Source organism: Suncus etruscus, chromosome 4, assembly GCF_024139225.1.
Source record: "Suncus etruscus isolate mSunEtr1 chromosome 4, mSunEtr1.pri.cur, whole genome shotgun sequence".
NCBI lineage: Eukaryota > Metazoa > Chordata > Mammalia > Eulipotyphla > Soricidae > Suncus > Suncus etruscus.
In genome coordinates this window covers 93,538,980-93,562,627 of record NC_064851.1, presented here as the reverse complement: position 1 = coordinate 93,562,627, position 23,648 = coordinate 93,538,980, and the positions used below count along the sequence as shown (strand labels likewise).

Sequence of the window (23,648 nt, the reverse complement as noted above, 5' to 3'; positions counted from 1 at the left end):
TCTTAATTGGGAGAACAATTTTTACAAGACACCAGGAATTAAACAGCATATAAAAATTTAAATGTTCAGTTTACAAGTCTATCTACCATTTTTTGTTTCCAAAATGAAGGTCCAGTGATATTTTTCTGTGAAATAAAAAATATTAAACAAGAAATACAATTTCATAATAATTTTTTACAATTCTTTAGTTTCCTATGCCAATTAAAATACATTTGAAGATGACAGTTTCAGCGAAACATTCACTATAATAGCTGAAATATGGCTTCATAGGAAACAGGGCTATATTTAATTAGCTTTTATTGTTTTTGTCTTTTTTATTTTTTTATTACAGTTCATATCACTGGCATGACTCATATGTCAGTTTTTTCCAAGTGAAATTACTACCAAAATTTACAAAGTAGATGTAAAGATTACATTATATTTACAAAGAACTTGGCACTTACAGAATAATTTTTATTTTTCAATTCAGATCAGGCACCCATGGTTCAGGAGAATGGGAAACCTAATACCTTATTATATTTTATGCTATATTAACTTGAATAAATATTTCCAGCTGGTATTTCCTCCACGGTGCTGTCCCTGTTGCTGATACCTAGTATTGACTTTCTAATCAATGGGGAGTGTAGAGAAGCTATCAATCCAGAGAGAGCAATGGTTGCATATTTTCTTCCTCATTTTTATCCATGCGTTTTAGTACAGTAGGATCCACTACTGATTGGGATCTGGAAATGATAAAGCCAGTGTCAATGAAGTGTTATCAGAGAATCACATTACCTTTGTCATGTTATCACTGTATTACTATTGCTTCTCTCCTGGATTAGTATTTGTCTTCATCAATGTATTTATGGATTGAGAGTGCTTATACCATTAAAGAGAAACACTTGACACTTGTGTCAGAGTTAGGAAACAATTCCCTGTGGCCTCTAAATAGAATAATGAGCAGCAATAAATTTTTGACAATATTAGACTTACACTAGTTGCATATCCAGAAAGATTATTTATTTACTTTCAGATATATAAATTACAGTGTAGAATAATTAAATTCAAAAGAATGTTGTTAGCTATGGCATTAAACAAGCAGCTGCCTTCTCAAACTCTCCAGGGTAGTGATATTTTCCCCTGATGTTGTATTCCAGTCAATTGGCTATTGCAATATTCCTCCTAGAAAACCTCATTAACTCTCAGAGAGGCAATAAGCTAAAATACAAATACACACACTAATGAAAAAGAACAGCAATGGAACTAATTATCAAAACAATCTCAAAATTAACTGATAAATTTGTTTAAATAAGATGGAATTATTGCAACAAAGTTTGGCTTTCACTATCTCAAAAAAGGTATTATATGCCTAAATTAGCACTTAATTTTGAGACTGTTTAGATTATATCCCTAGAATACCTCTTATTAAAGGGAAATGACTACAAAATTGTTTGTCCAAAAAGGGGCTAGGGGAGAGAAAAGAGAAGAAAAATAAAAAGGACGATTAAAAACTAAAAGTAGAGACATTTTACATTAAATTAAATGATAACTGCTGTAAAAGTTCAGAGAAATGTACTTTGAAAATGCAATTACATATACAAAATAATAATTAGAACTGCACTTTAGACTTAACTAAGAAAATTAGTTTCCTGAAATAAATTCATGCTAATACATACAAGTTCATTTCACTTGAACAGCAATACCTACTAGAATAAAAATTCTATGAAAAACCATTGTAGTTCCTCTACTTACAGTAAAATCAAGGTGTATCAGAGATTTTACAGTGATTATTTTAACTTAATTTTTATCCAATAGTTTCCAAGTGGTAGAAATTAAGTACAAAGCATTAAAAGTCAAGACTAATGAAGATAATCCTGGAATTAAATCAAGTAGTAAGCAGCAATAAATGTTTGATAACAATAGACATACATTATTGTATACTCTAACAAGAAAACAACAGATAATATAAAAATCCCACAAATCTGTTATATAAAAATTGTGTCATCCTAATATTAATATGTACACACCAAATTTCTTCAAGGTACACAATTTTAGCTTATACCATACTTACTAATCGATTCAAACACACATCATTATCTCTAAGCACATAGACACCTAAGATATATGTTTATATATATTTTTTGGTTTGAGGGCCACACCCAGTGAAATTCAGAGTCACTCTTGGATATATGCTTAATAATCACTCCTGGGTTGGGGGACCATATGGAACACCTAGGATAGAACCGAGGTCTATCCTGGGTCAGCTGCGTGCAAGGCAAACACCAAACTGCTGCACCATCGCTCCTGCCCCAGACACCTACAATCTTTTAATTTTTATGTCTCAATTATCTTTTTTTAAATCTAGTATTTATATATTTATGTCCTATTTATGTTCATGATCACATCCTTAATTCCATGTTATAGTACAGTAAGTATTGTAGATAAATATTAAATGATAATGATAGGTAAACTCATGGAAATTGTTTTTATGAAAAAGCTATGTTTCTATGGAAAACTAAAACCTCTTTAGCTTTAACTAATAATTTTAAATTTATTGTATTGTTCTTCCTGGAATTAAATGCCTCTATGCTTATACACCTAGAGTGCACTAGGGTCACTCCTGGCTCTGCATTTAGATATCACTCACTCCCAGCTAGCTCAGGGAACTAATGTGGTGCCAGGAATCAAACCTAGACTGACCGCATGCAAGACAAATGCCCTGCCTACTGTAAAATGACTCTGGTCCTAGGCCTAAGTGCTTTTCTCAAGCACTGCATTTGTTTGATGTTGAATATTGGCTCCATCTGAATAACTCAACGCTAAAAATAAGCCACGAAAAAATTTTTCTATTCAAAATTGTTTTATTATTTATTTACCCTATATACTGTCATTTCATTGACTTGTTTTGTTATCTTATTTGTGCAGGATTGTAACTATTAATGAGTTAGACTGTTTCAGCTTCCATAGGAGGAGTTATCATTTATTTATCATACCTCTCAGAAGTCTCCACACAGCCTCCACAGTCTGTAGAGGTTTTAGTTTTCATAAAAACATAGTTTTTTCATAAAAACAAAGTTTCAATTAATTTACCTATCAATAGTTTATTTATTTAATATTTATCTACGATACTGTACTATAATATGGCATTTAAGGATAATATCATGAACAAAAAAGGATTTCAATTCCCATTCTATTAATATATTTGCACTATTTAAACTACATAAAATTTTTATTCACTTATCCTCAAACTGAGACTAATAATAACAGCATAACATAGATGTCATAGAATCAAGAGCAACCAGTCCCAGCACAAATATTGACATAGTAAATAGTAGTAGTGGCTAAATAAGACTTATATTCTAACATTCTCTATGTTCTAATACTAGTCATGCTACTTGATAGATGTGTGACATATGGAAAGTACTTATATTTATTATATTTAAAAATATTCATCAGTAAGGAGATAATACCACCTAATTAGTTGATTAAAGGAGCACAAGTGTTAATATATGCAAAAACTTAATTAGGGTTGGCTGGTTGGCTATGTAAAACACATTAATAAATAAGACTGCTCTGTAACTTCAAAAACTCGCATTCCATTATATTATTAATAATGTCACTCACTGCAACTATTAATATATTTGGCATGATCCAAGATGCTAGAGATATAGAAGATACAATGTAGTTAACTTTTTGACTCTTCCACAAGATGATATTGTCCCTCCACGTATTTACTTAATTATACAGGGGAACCAAAGTCTCCAACATATTAGTTAAATTCACCTAAATTCTAAATCCTTTCAAGAAACAGAAATTATTTTCCATGTTGATCTAAAGACAATTTAAAAACTGGAAGAAAAAAGGGGCCGGAGAGATAGCATGGAGGTAAGGCGTTTGAAATGCAGAAGAAAAGTGGGGCAAAATAAAAGCCAGAAACAACTTTTTTCTCATTCTTTGTGGGAGAAACTGCCATTTCACAACACAGAAAAGATGAAGACAAAGAGAAGCAACTTTTAAAATTTCATTCATCAGAAGTTTTCAAATAAAACTATCTAAGTTTCATATAATACAAAATCTACACCAACCAAGAGATAATCTGAAATTCTAATCAACCTACTTGTCAGAAGCAAGAAACTCCAGGATCAGAGGTTAATATCCTGTGAGCCAAATCTACAGGGTACAAAATGATTTAATTAAGTGAAGAAGAAAATCAGAATCTAAAAGATTTCAAAAGGTGATTGTAATAAGCCATATCTTACAAGATGATATAAGTCAATTAAAATGATTTTTAGTTGACTGGAAGAAATAGCTATGTCCTGAAGTAGAAAAGTAAAAGGGCACAGATATATAAATAAAGAGATTTAAGAATTTTAGGAATATCAATGAATCTGCAATATCCTTGGGTTGCTGAACTACAGCAGCAGAGATAATATCAACCACCACTAAAGGCCGTCAATATTATCTAAATAGCAAAACCAGAGTTCTGGAGCTAACATGTAATCAGTTATAGCATTAGGTTTCACCTATTCAACAAAGAATACTGAGATATATTAGAGACTCCATTGATTTAACTAGTATCAACTGGGTACAAACTGCATGCCAGACCTTCCATACATTGAGTGTGCAGAAAGATAGAGTACAACAAAACCATTAAATTCTTGACAGGTTTTGGAAAGTGGATATAAGGTAAAATAAACTCAATTGTTTCACATTGAAGATCTCTAAAGGAAATAAGAGATCATTTTAAAGCAGTGATAAAGAAGATATAGAAAAGATTAAAGATAAAGATCAAATAGCTCTCTGAAGAATGTATGCCTTTGAGAGGGGCCCGATATATAAAGATACATAAAACAAATTTTACAGACAGCAGGAACAAAAAATAAAAGTTCTTAGAAGCTGACAGAAAATAAAATAATGTTGTGTCTAAAAGATAAAAGGAGGAGGAAATGTTAGATTAATTTATGAAAAAGGAGGACTGGAGCAGATCATGTGGAACCTTCTTTGTTTTGTTTTTGTTTTTGTTTTGTTTTTGAGCTGCACCCATTGACACTCAGTTATTACTCCTGGCTATGTGCTCAGAAATCGCTCCTGGCTTGGGGGGACCATATGGGACTCCAGGGGATCAAACTGCTATCTGTTCTAGGCTAGTGCTTGCAAGGCAGATGCCTTACCTCTAGGGCCACCATTCTTGCCCCATGTGGAACCTTTTTAATTCATGAAGAAAAATTTATTCATTTATACTAGACATTCAAAATATCACTTCACTATTTTACTTGTTATAAAGAAGTGAAGTAAAATTTACTATCTAAGAAAATATTTGGGGAAACTGAGTGATAGTAGAGCACATAGGGCATTTGCTTTCATGCATTGAATCCTGAATTAATTCTCTGGCATCCCACATGGTCCCCCAAGCCTGCCAGGAGTAATTTCTGAACACAGAGCCAAGAAAAAACCCTGAGCACCACCAAGAATAGCCTCAAAACAATAACAAAAAATTAAAAACAAGACATTTTGTATTGTAATATTTGTATTGTAATATAGTAATGTAAATAAGTAAAAGGGGAAATGAGGACAAAGCAAGTAGACACAAGTAATAGGCCATAAGATAACTTGCTCAGAAATCACATTAATGAATACATTGCAGAGTGGATACAAGAACTAAACATTGTTTGTTTTTGTTATTTTTTTTTGTTTTTGTTTTGGGGAGACATCTGGCATTGCTCAGAGTTTACTCCTTGTTCCCTGCTCAGGAATCCTTCTGAACAGTACTCAGGGGCTATATAGGATGCCAGGAATCAAACTGGTAGGCATCATACAAAGCTAGCTATCATGTACTATACTGCTGGTCCTGAACTGAACATTATTAACTGCAACACTCTAGTTTATTGTCTCCAAATTTGCTTATAGTTCTCTCTAGAGTGTGGGAATTCTGTCTTTTGTTGTTACTAAAAGTAGATTATCAATGTCTTTAAAGATCTTATACCTACGTAACTACATTTGACTCGATGACTTTGGTAATAGAGTCTCATTTAACAGGGTTTTTGTTAAGATCAAATAATCTTATAAGAAAGACATACAGAAAAAGCTAAGCTCTTAAATCAGAGTAAATAATAGTAAATGTTAACTCTACTATAGTTAGGATTATAATTTATTAATTTATTTATAGAAAATAAATTAAAAAATATTTTATAAAACTTTGAAAATGAATAAAATATTTTCCTACTGATCAAAAATGCACTATATATATGTATGGTTGCATGTATATAATACTGATCCAGAAACCCCTTTGGTTAAAGGAACACAGAACCAAGGAAATTGCAGAGAATCATGAGTAGGGGATGACACCAAAAAAAAAAAAAATAGCAACAGCAAGAGCAACAGTGACAGAAAGGAAAGAAGCCAGACCCCGGAACCAGAAATACTGATGAGTAAAACAGAGCTATAGCCAAAGGACAATAAATAAGGCTTTTTACTGAGAAAGATGTAAGACAGGATTTCTGATGACATGCCAAATACTTTGGATATTTCCTAAACTCAGTGTGGATAAATGTGCTAAACTGGAGTGCTTACTTTTGTGATGCAAGATAAACAAATGCATACTCTTTGTTACCTATTTAAAATCTGGTTTGGTATAGCTCAAGCAAATCAGATTTGATATTTTCTGCTTTGCTATAAAATGTAATCTTAAAGCCAGTCATACTTGTTAAGACTGGGAACACTCCACCTTCCATCACCACCAGGCTATGGCTAAATGGACATATTATGAACACTGGATGGATCCAAAAGATTGAGCAAGTGATTATAGCACATGTGTTCAACAAACACATGTTGATTGAAAAGAAAACAAGCATAAGAGTCCAAAACATGGAGTTAGACTAGGATCCAATAATGGAAGTTATCAAAATTAAAGATTTCATGAAATACAAATGTTTTAACCCAAGATGGGCTAAATCTTTAAAGAGAAAATTGGCAGAGGTACTAAATGAAAATAAGTGTTTTATGTAGTGTTTGAGAACTGAGTCTGTGCATATGTCTATGTGAATTTGCCATGAATCCCTTTCTTCACAAAAAAGTCTTACACAAAAGTATACATTTAAATTATTTCATCAGAAGACTAGTCATTTAGATAATGAAGATGGACACTGTCCTCACCCCATCTGCTGACATATGTGAGGCACTCTACCAGAATCATAAGGCTTCAGTTTGAAACCTAGCAAATTTGGTGACTGCTAAGGTTTCTGCTAGAATGTGAATTTGAAATAACACCTAAATAAAAGTACTTCATATGACTTCATCTTCTATTTTAAATTCTTATACAACTAACAGGAGGAGAGAAAAGCTTTAATTTCTTATTTAGAAAAATGTAAATGAAGTTAAAACTTAGAGTAACCCCTCCAAAGGCTTAGCCCACTTCCCAGCGATGTTCAGATTACCTCTTCATGGATTTGGGAGAGAGTTCCTTTTCGACTTCCTTGACAGGCATGCTGTAGGAGTCCACGTTGTATTCACTGTCATCATCATACTCGTGGTCTAGCAGTGTTCTTGCCCATGTTCCCATGTCATAGGGAGGCAGCATTCCCCCAAACTCAGAGGGCAGGATCTCAGGATGTATTAGCTGGTGCAGACTATTCAGGTTGTTACCATGCAAAAATATCTACAAATGCAAGAAAAGGCATGGAAAGAATACAAAAGGAGAATAAATACAAATCAAATGCTGGCAGGGAGGAAATGTTGCTAAAACATTTAACTTTCTCACATACTTTGCAAAACAGGTAATGCTATTACTATTGTATTAAAATCTCATACAAATCTCTCTGACTCAAAGATTTTAAGCACATTGCTAGAATGTCAAATGATTATTAGGTTAGAGAGAATTATTGGCTTCCTATTTCATAGATAGGGACATAAGCAAAACTTGAGGTGCATGCTGATTTGAGCATAATCCTGGCATTAGTCAAGCAGAGCTGATGATGTGCATAATGAAAGCTGTTAAAACAGAGCCTTTTCATTAGGGGCTCATCAATTACAGAGCCCATCCATGTTAAACTTAAAAGCTGGGGCTGGAGCCGTGGCGCAAGCAGTAAAGCGCCTGCCTTGGCTGTGCTAGCCTAAGACAGACCATGCTTCAATCTCCCAGCGTCCCATATGGTCCCCAAGTCAGGAGTGATTTCTGAGCACATAGCCAGAAGTAATACCTGAACAGGTGTACCCCCCCCCCAAAAAAAAACCTTAAAAGCTGTTGAGAGTGTGATTTGTCTTTATCATCAATAAAAATTAAAATACTGTAATTAACAAATAATCTTTTATGGGATGTAAATAAAAGTAGATTAATATTATTATGACAAGTTCAGTAAAAGTTTATGTCCCAAAGAATTTATATTCCGTGATACAGCCAGCAATGTCCCCATCATAAGTCTCTATGTTTATTGTTCAAGTATACAATAGAATAAATGGATTGAAAGAGTAGAGCTCTCAGTTTATAGTGATTACTGGTATTACTGTTTTTATGGATCTTTATAAAAACTGGAACATTTTAATGCTGCATTATTTATTTTTCTAAAAACTTACTACCTCCTACCTTTCTCTTTATTTGATAACTAAATAACAGACTGTGATAAAGCATTTATCTTTGCATTTTTGAATTTTAGAATAGGCTGGATTAAAAGCAAAACAAACTTCAAACATCAGACAAAATGATAGAAATCACCACCAACAAGCAATTTCAACAAATTGTGGAAAAATAAAAGAAGACAAGAATAGGTCCCTAGTCAAAACAGAGCAAATTGCTTCTAGTAATGCACAGGAGGAAGATACTTTATACCTTCACACTGAACACTCCTGTTTGCAGAGAAAAACAATCTAGGAAATGCATGTGTGTGTGCATGCGTGTGTGTGTGTGTGTGTGTGTGTGTGTGTGTGTGTGTGTGTGTCCTTTCTGGTCTCTCTTACTTTCCTTCTCTAATCCAAAAGCTAATCTATAGCATATGAAATATTTATTTTATTTGTAAACTTTCTTTATAAAATGTGTTACTTTCACAAAGGAATCTTTCTTTAAATCATAAAATATAATGGTACTAAATCCTTAAAGAAGTAAATGTAGTCGTAGCACATTATTTCTTCTCTTTATCTTTAAAACTCTGTTACCTCCTCTCTCAATATCTCTTGTTTTTTACCCAAAGGAGATCATCTCTGGTTTCTTTGCATCTGCTTGTTTGCAACTTGGTTTTACCCAAAACAAAGATTGTCTTATATGTAAACCTAGATGGAACAGGCTCAGGATAGCTGATCCACCTTGGGGAAGTCCCTGTACTCAATAAAAAGGGCAGTTCTGGCAGGCAGATTTCCCTTCAGTATGAGAAAGAAGACTGCCAGATTACATGTGTTTCACCCTCAGTCTGGTTTGGATTATTTCATGTGCACCTTGATTCAGACTCATTCACTGGGGATGGAGATAAGGCACATGGAGTAAATTTACAATCTCTTCTTTTTCACTAAAAACTTAGGATCACTAAATGAGGCCCATCCACTCGTATCTGTGTCGTTATGTGTGCTTTAGATTCTAATACAATGAAAAGATAGGGGCTGGAAAGATAGCATGGAGGTAGGGTGTTTGCCTTGCATGCAGAAGGATGGTGGTTCAATTCCTGGCATATCATATGGTCCCCTGTGCCTGTCACAAGTGATTTTTGAGCGTAGAGCCAGGAGTAACCTGAGTGCTACTGGGTGTGACCCAAAAAACAAAACAAAACAAAAAAAGATAAACTCTACAACTGCCAAATTATTTCTGTTTAAAAATTCATCCTCTTTCTTCCACTTAGTTATGTTTCCAAAGCAATTTTTGTCTCTCTCACATAATCAAATTTTCTCTTAGAGAACAAATTTGTCAAACTACTCTATTCCCTTCTTCCTAGTATTGATATATAAGACTTCTCTTGGTGGTACTACCATCTTTCCTTCATTTTATTGCAAAATCCATCAAAGAAATTACATACAGTTTCAAACCAAATATCTTTGCCCCATATCTCTATATTCTATTCTTCATAGGATTTGTCTGCTATCAAAGGATAAAAATAGTCCTATATAAGACAATTTTCATTAAAGAAGATAAGCCTAATATATTTTTAGATGTTCAGTAACTGTAGCTATAAAAGAAAGATTTTCTGATTGAAACATTTTTCCCAGGACTACTGGTTATTCTTTTTTTTATAGTGAGAGATGTTTTTTGGTCAGTCTCTATTGATGATTACTGCTCATTTTCCTAATACCTCAATATCTGGGGTCTCCCTGTTTTAGATCTCACTTTTATTCTCTTTACACTACTTCCTAGTGAATTTATTCAGTTTAGTGATTTTAAATATCCTTACTCTGAAAAAAATGTAATTGATACAGACCCCTTTCTTTCAAAGTCCATATTGGTATTTCTACTCTCTACCTAAGAAAACCAACATGCACCTAGAATTTTGCTTGTTCAAATCAGTTTGAACATCTTCCATATATTTTCAACATTAATTGGTAGTCAACTGTTTTTCCAGGTTCTCAAACCTAGATTTTAGTTTACCCCTCATTTCTTCAATTATCTAAGTTGACAGTAAATCTTTTTCTTTTCTTACCCTCTAACTATACTCTGAATTCAACCATTTGGTAAATTTCTACTACAATTGAACTCATGATGTGATCATGTTCCCAACAGTATCATGATATTACTAAACCAGATTAACTGTTTGCCCTAACTATGTGCTTATCCTAATTCTCTATTTCAATTTTAAAAAGAATTACTAGAATAGCTATATCAAAAGATCATTCAGATACAATTAGTCTGCTCAGAGTTTCCCCACTGAATTTCCCTTTATTCTTAGAATAAATTCTGTAAGACTCTTCTCTATATAAATTTCCCCCACTCAAAACTTTAAAAACACTTAAGCATACATCAATCCCAGGACATTTGAATAGCTTTTCTTTAGCTGGTAGATATTTTCAAAGTTTCCTCTTCCACATTATTAAAGCCTTTGCTGAAAGTCTCCTATTGGGAAGATTTTCCCTGGTAAAACTTTTTTGTTGTTGGTTTTTATGTCATACCCAGTGATGCTTAAGAGTTATTCCTGGTTCAGCACTCAGAATTTATTCCTGGTGGGTTTGGGAGACCACATGGAATTAAAAAGTACATTGAGGATAACATAGGCAGAGCACCCCAGTATTTGGACCGCAAAGGTATCTTCAGTAATCTGATACCAGTAGAAAGAGCAATAAAATAAATATATGAAATCACATCAAATTGAAGGAATTTTTTATGGCCTAAAGAATACAGACTAAATCTAAAAGACAGCTCTTGGAGTGGGAAAAATATTTAAATTCAACTATTTAGATGAGGGCTTAATATCCAACATATATAAAGTATGAACAAGAATTAACAAAAATAAATTAAAATATCCTATTAAAAATGGGGAGAAGAAATGAACAAATACTTTTCAGATAAAAACAAGCAAATCACCAATTAGCATATGAAAAAATGTTCAGCATCACTTATCATGAGAAAGAGAAGTAATTTGGGAAATGGTTTTATTGTATTATAAAATAATGGGCTTCAGTTATATTAGGGATATGGGAGACTGGTATACCTATATATCCAAATCAATAACTCAACAGCACTGAATACTGGAGATCTAAACTAAAACCACTGAACTTTAATGTGTCTGCCAAGGTAGGAGATTGGGGGAGGAAGAGCTTTATTGGGAAAAAGAAAAAAGGACAGAGCATGGGATCACTAATGATGGATGACACTGGTGGTGGGATTGGTGCTAAAATATTATATGCCTAAAATTCAAATATCAATAATTTTTAAATGATTCTTTAAATAAAATTTAAAAAACAAAAGAAATCCTCTCTCTATTTTCCTATATCATGTTTTTATAGCATCTCTCACCTTTTAATATATTACTTAACATAATTATTACGATGCATATATTGTTTTGATAATTCAAATAATGTCTTCAAATCTACAATTTGATAAAAATATGCTACATAAATATTATTTTTGAATCCATAAATTTGACTTTATTTCTGAACTGATCAATAAGCATTGACATCAGATAGAGCGGATAAGGCATTTTCATCCCTGGGTTCAATTCTCATCCCTTGAGCTCTTAATACAAAGCAATACCATCCATAATGGAAGACCATCAAGGACTAACTAGAGTTTAACTAGATTAACAGGTGATGTCTAGTCATTATATTGTAACTTCGGAAAACCTGTTTTATTAGTTTCACAATTTTACAGCATGAAAACGGTTTTAATTCAAGGAACTAAAACACTTCAGAAGCTGTCTTGAAAGAATAGAAGTTTGTTTCTGCATAAAAGACTGCATATGTTGATAAAACTGAGAAAACAAGGGACTGATTAACACTTGAGGTTGATACTATAGCAGCCTATCTACTGGAAACTCAGTGAGATTAATTAAGAAATTGAATAACAAAAAAATTTTGTTTGTAAAAGGAGAGTTAAAACAAACACTTTGCTTTTACCTCTCTGACATAACATATATGTATAACAGCTGTTTAAGATATTTGTTTAATATTGTCATAATGAGTCATTAGAATATAATAAAAGGATAAAACAGCTTTCTACTGTGCAATAGTCAAATACATGTTAAACAGGTTTCTAGAAAACAGTTCTTACTTAATAGTGATAAAAAATTATCATGTTCTCTGAAAGCCAATAAAACAGTTACTGATAAAAATAAATTAAAATTAGTTAACTTATAATAATACATAAAAACCTCAATAGAAAATTTTAATTAACGTTGCAAAATGTAGACACCTCATTTCCATTGTCAAAATTTTCAAATTTAATTAAAAAAAGAAAAAACCTCTGAGACCTGAAGTTTTCCTTATTTCTTTAATGAAACTATTAAGCCTTTTACAGCAGAGAAGAATGACACTAAAAATCATGTCAAAAACAAGTCAATTTTGCCAAAAATAAGTCTTTACTCAAAGTCCTTCAGTTCCTTTTCATTTCATTGATTGAAGCCCAGGTTTCAACCAAGTATTTGCAATCATATACAAGATTGTTCTCCTTTTATTTCCTATTATGTACTAACTCATTCAGTTCCAGCTCTGGGATCCATATTTATTGTCATATACACCTGATATGTGTCTTCATAATTCCTGTGTTTTTGCTATTTCTTTTGCTAGAACTGTCTTCCCTCTATGTGTACATATCAGCTCTGTTACCTTCTAATTGTTATTCAGAGAATATTGCTTAACCTTTATACCTCATTGTTTTGTCTATAAAAAAGAAAAAATAGTAATACTTAGCCAGAAGTCTAGTTGTAAGAAATAAATGAGCTAATCTAAGTAATGTAGTTTCATCACCATGTAGTATAGAATGAATGCTAAAAAAATAACGCTAGTATAATTTTTATAAAAATCCAAAATAGATACTTTTCCTCCCTAAGTAACATAACATGAAAGCATTTTTTGTGAGGTTCTCCATTACCACAAACAAGCAATCTCCCTAGGCTTCCTAGTCTGTTTATTTTATAATTCAACTTAATTCTGACACTACCTGAATATGTCATCAGGTTCTGTAATCTAACACTAAGGTTCAGTACTACCGAACTGACCTCACTCTCCTATATACACATACACAAATAACCTCAGACACAAATAGCAATTTCAAAATACTTCCTACAAGCTAGTTATATAAACTAGAGGTTTCCTAGACTTCATACTGGAATTTAATTTGCATAGCATAAGGCATAGAGAAAGGGCATATATGCCTCCTAATCTCTAATACTTTCTTTTTTTTTTATTAAAATACGTTTTTCTTGGGGCCAGCGAAGTGGCGCTAGAGTTAAGTTGTCTGCCTTGCAAGCGCTAGACAAAAAAAGATTGCGACCGCAGTTGAATCCCCCGGCGTCCCATATGGTCCCCCAAGCCAGGGAAGATTTCTGAGTGCTTAGCCAGGAGTAACCCCTGAGCATCAAACAGGTGTGGCCCGAACCCCCCCCCCCAAAAAAAAAACAAATAAAATACGTTTTTATTAAATTTTTTATTCAAGCACCATGATTACAACCATGTTAGGGAGCTATCACCCTCTAACATTTTCTAAACATTCTCCTTTTGGAATATTGTGAAAACTAAAAGTGACTAAATAACTGACCTTTAGAAATTAATCCCAATATCCTGAGCCTCTATTCTCTGAGGTCTAGGGGTGAGACTGGAAGTTCCTACCCTCTAACCACAATTTTGGTTCCACTGGCAACAGTCCCTGCTCATAGGCTAGTCCAATACTCTGCACACAAACAACAAAGCACACCTTTGATGTTGTCGATATTTGAAAATTTTAAAGAATTTAGGGGCTTGTTAACTGAAAAGAGGTCAAAAAAGATATATACATGTCTCTTATCATAAATCGTAATACAATTGGCAGGTTAAGACATTTGCTTGAATTGTAAATTATAAATTAATTGTATTCCTAATAAACTAATAGAAAAACTTTCTAATATAGAGTATACAGAATTCTCCCTAAACTACTGAAACATTTCTAATAATTATTTTTGGGGTGTTTTTTTTTTTTTGTTTTTGTTTTTGGGGGGGTCACACCCAGTGACGTTCAGGGATTACTCCTGGATATGTGCTCAGAAATCTCTCCTGGCTTGTGGGGATCATATGTAATGCTGGGAGAGCAAACCATGGTCTGTCCTAGGCTATTGCATGCAAAGCAGATGCCTTACTGATTGCCTCACTGCTCCGGCCACATCTAACAAATTAATATATAGAAAACTCTGTTCAAATATTTTATGTAAACACATTTAATGATTACTTCACTTTGACACCACTTATGACATAAAATATCTGGACTGCCTGCTCATTTATTGAAAAACCCAGAAAATAATCTCCCATATAGATTTAGAAGCATAAATTATTCACTTAAAATATTGGTCTAATCACTTAAAGCTTAGTGGTAAAAATAACTCCAAATGGGAATCTGCCCAATTTTATATATAACTCTAAAATTTTATAGCTGTAAAATGAGTAAAGCACATAATAACTTCAGTCTTAGGATTTAACGTTTGTTGGCTTTGAAACAAAAGATAATGATTATTTTTCTTTACAGAAATGTGTATTAGAATCTATTTTAATGTATAGTTTAGAAATAATAATAAATGTGCTCAGAAGATGTCATATATCATCACTACACACGCACTGTACATGTACAATATTGAATTCTCAAAATATCAATACTTTTATTAAATATATTGGTCTTATTTTTAGATTAAATTGAATTGTAGAATGCAAAATAACTTGTTTTTGTTGGTTTTTGGGCCACACCCAGTGAAGCTCAGGGGTTACTCCTGGCTATGCCCTCAGAAATCACTCCTGGCTTGGGGGACCATATGGGATGCCAGGGGATCAAATCACAGTCCCTCCTAGGCTAGCATGAACAAGGCAGATGTCTTACCACTTGCACCACAACTCTGGCCCCAAGAATGCAAAATAACTTTTAATTTAAAAACTAGTAAAATTTCTACACAGCACTTCTAAAATGTACACTCAATCATGAAAATAATATAAAATTATATTAGATAGAAATACCTAATTAATTATATTCAAATGCTATATATTAAAAATGACATGACATGATTATTTTTTATAATTTTAAACAGGCATTAATATATATTAAATGTATTTAAATTCTTTTCCTATTTTGATAAAGCAGAATTGCTAACTTTTAAAATATTTGTTTTATATATAAACAAATTAACCACAAAGGGGGGAAGAAAAGATAGTACAGTAGGTAGGGCACTTGATTTGCACACAGACAACCTAGGTTTGATACCCTACTTCTCTCAAGCTGCTCTAGGAATTATATTTTAATACAGAGCTATAAGTAACCAGTGAGCATTGCCAGATGTGGGCCCCAAACAAAAACAATTAGTCATAAAGTATTTTAGAATTGTGAATATCTTTTCAGTCGAATAATTATATTCAGTGTAGAAGTGCATCTTACCAAAGCCAATATTATACTCAATATACATCAAAAATTATTTAATGAGGATGAAAAGGCATCTAAAAGGAAAAATAAAATACCCTTTTCCGAGTCTTCTCCTTTAGGAAAGGCCGAATCACAGTATATAATGCATGTATATACCATGGTTGGTTAACAAAATGAATTCCTCCAAATCTTGCTGGAAAACTATCCTAGAGAAAAAAAGAAAAAATTCAAAATACACTTTAATATATGTAAAATATTTTGGGTATTACATATAAAAAGATGTATTATTCTACATACTTAAATGAGAGTATATAGTTAAGAAGCAATTTTTAAACATTAAATTGTAATAAAATTGAAGCAATATAAAATAAAGCAAATTTCTGTTTAAAGAAAATATTAACATTTTCAACATTTTCAAGACTAATATTTTAGAACTTCTAACCACTACTAATAGGTCAAGAAACTGAAGTGCAAGACATTAGAAATCTCTAAAATATGAATCTATATTAAGGAAGTATTAACTTGTTCATTTAACTCATTTCTACTAAGGAGTATTGAAATGGAAATGCTTCATTAAATGTACTTGTAATAACTCTCTTAGCACTCACATCAAATTTCACTTTATTCTTCATAACTCATAAATTTATATTACAGACATTACTATCATTTGAAAAAGAAAACATTTAAGCAAATAAAATTGAAAACATCCACCAAGACAAAAATTAGGCTATTTAACAACAGTGGAACCATGCAGGTAGGATAGAGAAGGGACCATTATGACATTTAAAATTGGAACTCATCACTTGAGATAACTGGGTGTTTGATGAAGATAAAGTGAAATGCACGCTCTCCCTTCATTAACAATATTGCAAACCACATTGTCTAAAAAGAAAAAAAAGGAAGAAAGAGAGGTTATGGCAGACAGGGGCTGAGGGGTAGAGAAACCTGGGACATTGGTGGGAAAGGTTCATGGGTGAAGGGTAATGTCCATTGTAAGACTTAAACTCAATTATAAACAACTAGTAGTCAGTGTTTAAATTAAAGAAACATAAATGAGGCTATATATAAGACTGTCTTATCTACCTGTATAGGTTTGAAAAAGTCTAAAGGAATCTAGAGAGGTGTTTTCTCACTTCTTTTGCAACTCAGTAGGGGTATTTCAATTCTCTACTATTATATGAAGGAAATCCTTAAACTAAGCTAATCATTAGCTAAATGAACTGTTACATTGCACACTGAATATGCTGTGGATATCACATAATGAATATGATTCTTGGTACTAGTTCAAAACTCCATACTGACCTGACTACAAAAATCTTTCTTAAAATACTATACTAACAAAATTATCTGCATCTCAAGTAACAACATAAAATCTAAATTCTTGATTTTACTCAGTATATAAGTAATAATATTTTGAATAGCATGAATGTTAGTAATCAATGTGAGTTTGTAGATTGATTTTCAGAGCTGATGAGCATTTTTTCAGTGATTTTATCTCTGAAAATAAAACAAAATACAAAAATAACTTAGATATATTAAATACAAAACTGTTCTATATGTTGGTATTTTTAAAATTTGCAGTCTAGGGGCCTGAGCAGTGGCGGAAGTGGTAAGGCATTTGCCTTGCACATGGCTAACCTAGAACAGAAGGTGTTTTGATCCCCCAGCATTCCAGATGGTTTCCCAAGCCAGGAGTGATTTTTTTAGCTCATTACCAGGAGTAACCTCTGAGCATTTTGGGTGTGGCTCAAAAAGCCAAAAATATAATAATAATAGTAATAAAATAAAAATGCAGTCTTAATTCATCAAGTAATAAAAATTTCACATGAATCAACATAAACGTGTTTAAACTATGTTAAAGTCATCTTATCTATATAGACATATACTTAAAGGTATTTAAGAGACCATATACATAAAGACCCATTTGCCCTCCACACAGCTTAAAAAATAAATCTTTGAATTCACTATATTCAACTTCTCTCACATTTCCTCAAATTAAAATTTTATATTATATTATCTTTATGATTTTATTTTATCTTATAAGAACATTATGTAATCATTAATGTTTATATATATTTATATTTAGTGAAAACTTGTCACTTTATGCTAATATGTATGCTGTTAAACTTTATTACTTAAAAATCTATAAAAATGTGGCCAGAGAGAAAAGAATGTAGAGTGTTTGTCTTTCATGTGAAATATTCATGTTGGATCCTCAGCACTACATATGGTCCTTTGAGTCCCATCAGGAATGATCCCTAGCTACTGAGTCAGGAGTAAACACTCAAAATCATTAGGTGTGGCATCCCAAAATAAAATTTTATAAAAACATTATAATATTATATATACCCTTGAGCATTATTTTTAAGATTCACTGCAAAGATATCTCTACAAATTGTAACTATAATTCAATGTCACTTTTGAATAGCATACATTTGTTTTGATGTCACAGTCTTTATGAAATCCTCTATAATGTCTAACTTCTGTTGAGCATTTTAGTGCTTGCATTTATTTGCAATGAGTAAACTATTTTTCATCTGCATATTAAGTTTTCCTACAACAGCATTAATTCTCCCTTGGTTTCATCTCTTCTCATCCCACTATTCTCTTATGAATGTTCATTCTCAGTTATTTATTGCCATCAGAGAGTTTACTTTCATTGCTATATATTCACCAGATAGTCTTGTGGTTTTCTTTGTGTTTAATTTTTATAATTTAATAAAACCATGTTTATCTGCTCTCATCTACTCAACTGTGAGTTATTTGAGTACAAAGGATGTCTCCTAAGTGGTCTGTTAGTGCTAGTTTCCTGCATCCATTTCTCTCACTTCTTGGAAAGTAAAGTACAAGAATTTTACAGATTTCTGAATAGGAGAATTCTACTGATGAGATACACTAGACTAGAAAAAGACTTAAAGGAAAAACAGGAAAGCAGAAGACATTTTATTTTTGTGAATGATGCTAAGTCAACTCTAGAGATGTTAATTTTGTGTTTGTTTGCTTTGGGGCCATACCCAGTGATGTTCAAGGGTTACTCCTGGCTATGCACTCAGAAATTTCTCCTGGCTTGGGGGACCATATGGGACGCAAGGGGATGGAACCACAGTCCATCCTAGGTCAGCGTGTGCCACAGCGCTTGCACCACCACTCTGGCCTAAGAGATAGTAATCTTATTGATAGTCCAGCATATGGGAGATGTGCTCAGTGAGTAACAGTTACGGTTAATCTGTTCCCATTTTGCTTATAAGCCAAACCATATGACTAACATTCCCATTTTGCTTATAAGGAAATTGTGGCTCAGCAAAGAGAGCTTGCTTAAACAGTCAGCATCAGAATCCATGTTATTGGTAAATATATATGTATAAATACATATACACATACATATATACATATACATATATACACATATATTTTTCTTCTTTAGAACTTAAATACACATTCTTTTAACACTGTTTCTATGTCTGGCTACCACCCTCCATATTTTATATATTTGTAGTTGGATCAGATAAGAAAAATTAGTGACATAATAAACATATTAGTTTTTGACCTTTGGAACACATCTGCAAAATTGTGATCTTAAAACCAAGAGATATAATGACCAATCTTCTCAAAAGCATTACTCATTCTTCCAATGACAAACCTCTATCTAGTTGTTTTCGTTTATTCTGAGACTATTAGGTAAGATTTCTACTTTGTGTAGTGAACTTTGAAGCAGACTATACCTGATTCACATATATATTCCAATTTAAAATTCCATATGCTTATAATGCTAAACTTGCTCTAGTTTGTAGTTTAAGTAGGTGGTTCTAGGTCCTGCTGCCTATCCAGGACCCTTTTTCTTAGTATGAACTTATATGATCTCTTTTGTTCTGCTCCCAAGATGCAATTCTAGTTTACAGTTTCTGAAACTGAGCTAAAATGATTTGTATCTTTTGTAATTCTCCTTGTTGAGTTCTGCAATTCTGCAGTCTGGCAGTGGGACTAATGACCAGCCTTTTAAATCCTAAGGCCACACAACAATTTGTCTTTTTTATTTTTCTTTATTTACAAGTCCAGATGGTTGGGAATGCTACTTTTATGCTACTTGACTGGGCACAGATGAAGGATCAAAGAGAGATTTGGTTCCTTCTCCTTCAACATATTTGCATAGTTACATATTTGTTCTCCCTGCCCCTTTGTCATTTCCATTATCTATCTAATTGGCTATCAGGTTGGTGAGATTTAATATGACAGTTCAATTAACTAATTAACTAATCACACAGTCTTCTTGCTTCCATCTACTTCCATCCACCTTAAAACAATCATGATGAATCCATGTTTACTTTTTTTTTTTTTTTTTTTTTTTTGGTTTTTGGACCACACCTGGTGATGCTCAGAGGTTATTCCTGGCTATGCACTCAGAAATCACTTCTGGCTTGGGGGACTATATGGGACGTCAGGGACCAAACCACTGTCCTTCCTGGGTCAGCCGCATGCAAGGAAAATGCCTTACAGCTGCATCACTGCTCCTGCCCATGTTTCTTAAAGAACTTATGAGAATTAAGACAAGGTTGTCTCAGGAATCACAAAATTTTAAAACTTTAAATTATGTGCATATTGGGCCCGGAGAGATAGCACAGCGGTGGTTGCCTTGCAAGCAGCCGATCCAGGACCTAAGGTGGTTGGTTCGAATCCCGGTGTCCCATACTGTCTCCCGTGCCTGCCAGGAGCTATTTCTGAGCAGACAGCCAGGAGTAACCCCTGAGCACTGCCGGGTGTGGCCCAAAAACCAAAAAAAAAAAAAAATCATATGCATATTTTTTAAAGAAAGTTCGAGAAGTTAAGTGCCTTTTTTTTTGGGGGGGGGGGTGATGGGGGGACATACCTATCAGCACTCAGTGGTTACTCCTGAAAGGCTCTGGGGACCATATGAAATGCCAGGAATTAAACCAGGGTAAGTCCCTGGTCAGCCTGTGCAAGACAAACACCTTACTATTGTGCTATTGCTCAGACCCCCAAGTGCTAATTTTGAAATATAATGTGATAGATCTTTATAGTATATTTCCTGTAACTTGATTTGGCATCACTTTTTAAAAAGTTTTTATTTTATTATATAAAATTTAGCATTGTTGCTTCTTTACATGTCAATATACCTAGGCAAAATTTTGCTTTGATATAATTATTTGTATCTAGGTAGTTATTGTTATGTGTGTCTACCAAAACAACTCAATATTTAAATGGACCTTTATAATTTAAGAGGAAGAAACTGGATCATCCTCCACCATGTGTAAAAAAAATAGCTTAAATTCCCAAATTCTTTACAAGGGTCAAGATCCTTTGTTTTCATTCTATTTGCATAATTTACATGTACTTCATTACCATGAGACAAGCACAGAAAAAGACTTTCTAAAATAGCTACTAATTAAATAGTTTTCTAGTTGTCTCTTAATTTGGCGGAAGATAACTAGTTAGAATATTTTGGCAAAAAGCTCTGTTTTCCCTGTGAAAGTAATTGAATGACTATATACTACAGTTTATCTATAGACTACAGATGAGAATAAATACATGGCTCACAACTATCGGTCTGTTCTTTTCCAATCCAGTTACTGACCAGGATAATAATGGGAAGAGGACTTTGGAACTAGGACAAACACAACTTCTTTTAGAAATGTTAATCTTTTTTTGGGGGGGTGGGGGGCACCTAATAATAGTGATGGGTTACTCCTGGCTTTGTACTCAGGAATAATTCCTGGCAGACTTAGAGTACCATATGGGATACCTGAGATAGAACAAAGATTGGCAATGTATAAATAAGGTATAAGACAAGCACCCTATCTGCTTTGCCATTGCTCCAGCCCTAGAAATATTAAATTTCTTAAGCAGGGAGAGGGGATGTATGCAAATAACTAATTTAGCATAATAAAAGATACTTATTATTAATATATATTATCTTTCATATATCTTTCATATATATGAAAGGCAGATCTTTCATATAGCGATCCAGAAAGAATACCCCAATAGACATTTAGAATAATATGGTGTATTTAGCAATTTAATAAAATTGGTAAAACAAAAAAAGTAAACATTTTTAATAAACCATTATTGTTGCTATCTTAAGGACTGTTGTTGGTGACTCAGTAAAGTGGAGAACAAGAGAGATAGATTCTAGGAAAACTTATTTTAGCTCTCTGAGGAAATATTTGGTGCTTTCACCTCTCAGGGAAATGTGTCAGGACTGTTAAAATGTCATAGGAACACTTACAAGGCATGGACTAGATTTTCAAGAAAACTCACAACAAGTCATAAAAATGATAAGCACGTGTAATTGAGAAAAAGCCATATTGAGTAATATATTATATATATAGAGTATGGCAGAGAAATGTCACCTGAAATGTAAATTTTACTACAGTATTAATGAGCAAGGAATCCAGAGATTGAAATGATTCTAATATATTATATTTATGAGCTTTCAATTATGGTTAGAAAAGTGCTATGAAGAGGAGGTACCACAAGAACATTTTGAATGCAGGGTGATGATGACTGCATGATTTTCATGATTCTACAATTAGCATTATTGGGCCTTTAAACTTCCCATCCAGCAGGATATGAAGGAACCTTTTTAGGGCACTTAGAACACATCAGTGGTTAGGGCTGCTCTCTCCATTTAATAAGTCCACAGACTCAGTTAAAAAAAATAAATAAAACAATGGCACACTTACCCTTTTCCCATGCAAAATATATATCAGGTTATCTGCTCACATAAAAGTGGCTTGCTGTTGTTATTAACATTATTGAAACCTTAACACAGACCATCATTTCCACATTGAAAGTTTTGTCTTTGAAATTTAAAAATTCAGTTAATTTGTAAAATCTAAAAATAAAAGTCACTTATCTTTCCTACTAAATAATCAACAGAAAATAACAATGTGTCAATTCTACAAAAACACACAAATATAAACAGAATCTAATTTCACCCTACCTTTTTTGCTGTTTTCTTATATTTGGAGCACATGAACTGAAGTAATACATTGTACTTGAATTCTAGATTTCAGTAATAAATATACTTCTATCAACAAAAGTTATTACTGTCCCTCCATCAGCTAGAATAAAATAATTACCCAATAGATCAGATGAATTAATATGCAGAATAAAACTAATAGATTTTACTATAGCTGCACAATCAGACTCGGTTAAATGTTTGAGCTAGAAACTAATACCTCGCAAGACTTCAGTTAATTCTGTGTTTCCTAAAGGAGGTGATTGTGACATTCTGCTCTGGTGTTGTTGGGGGACTGCACTGGGAAAATATGTGACATAGTAGACTCAGGTGCTATAGGGAGGTTCCGTTTGCCTCCTTAAAAATCAATGATTTACCAAGAAGCCCTCAGTGATGATTTTCTCTTTCTGGAAAGAGGACAGGTGGTCAAACAAACTACAGAAAACATTATTTTCTAATGTTCCACAGAGTATCACGTGGTGCTTGGCTAGCTGTGCTTCAAATATAATTCTCCTCAACCTCAAAATACAATATTAATATAAAATATTGCATTAAGCTTGGGTTATGAAAATAATAAAGTAAAACTAAAACTCTAGTCATTTTATTTTAAACATGAAAGATATTGTTTCCACATTAAAGGAGTTACATGAAAACATAGATTTACAATATCAAATTCTTTTTTTTTTTGTTTTTCTATAT

General features: G+C 32.9%; 1 protein-coding gene across 2 annotated transcripts in view; it reads right to left on the bottom strand.

Annotated features, from left to right (window-relative positions):
* Positions 1 to 304: 304 nt before the first annotated feature.
* CLVS2 (clavesin 2) overlaps positions 305 to 23,648 on the bottom strand; it is a 57,621-nt gene continuing 34,277 nt past the window's right edge. For both annotated transcript variants that reach the window (XM_049771133.1, XM_049771134.1), the window contains exons 4-6: positions 16,069 to 16,179; positions 7,413 to 7,633; positions 305 to 722 (exon numbers count right to left, since the gene is read on the bottom strand). In XM_049771133.1, the coding sequence (XP_049627090.1) occupies positions 635 to 722; positions 7,413 to 7,633; positions 16,069 to 16,179 (420 nt within the window). In that variant the 3' untranslated portion in view covers positions 305 to 634. The remainder of the gene's footprint in view (positions 723 to 7,412; positions 7,634 to 16,068; positions 16,180 to 23,648) is intronic.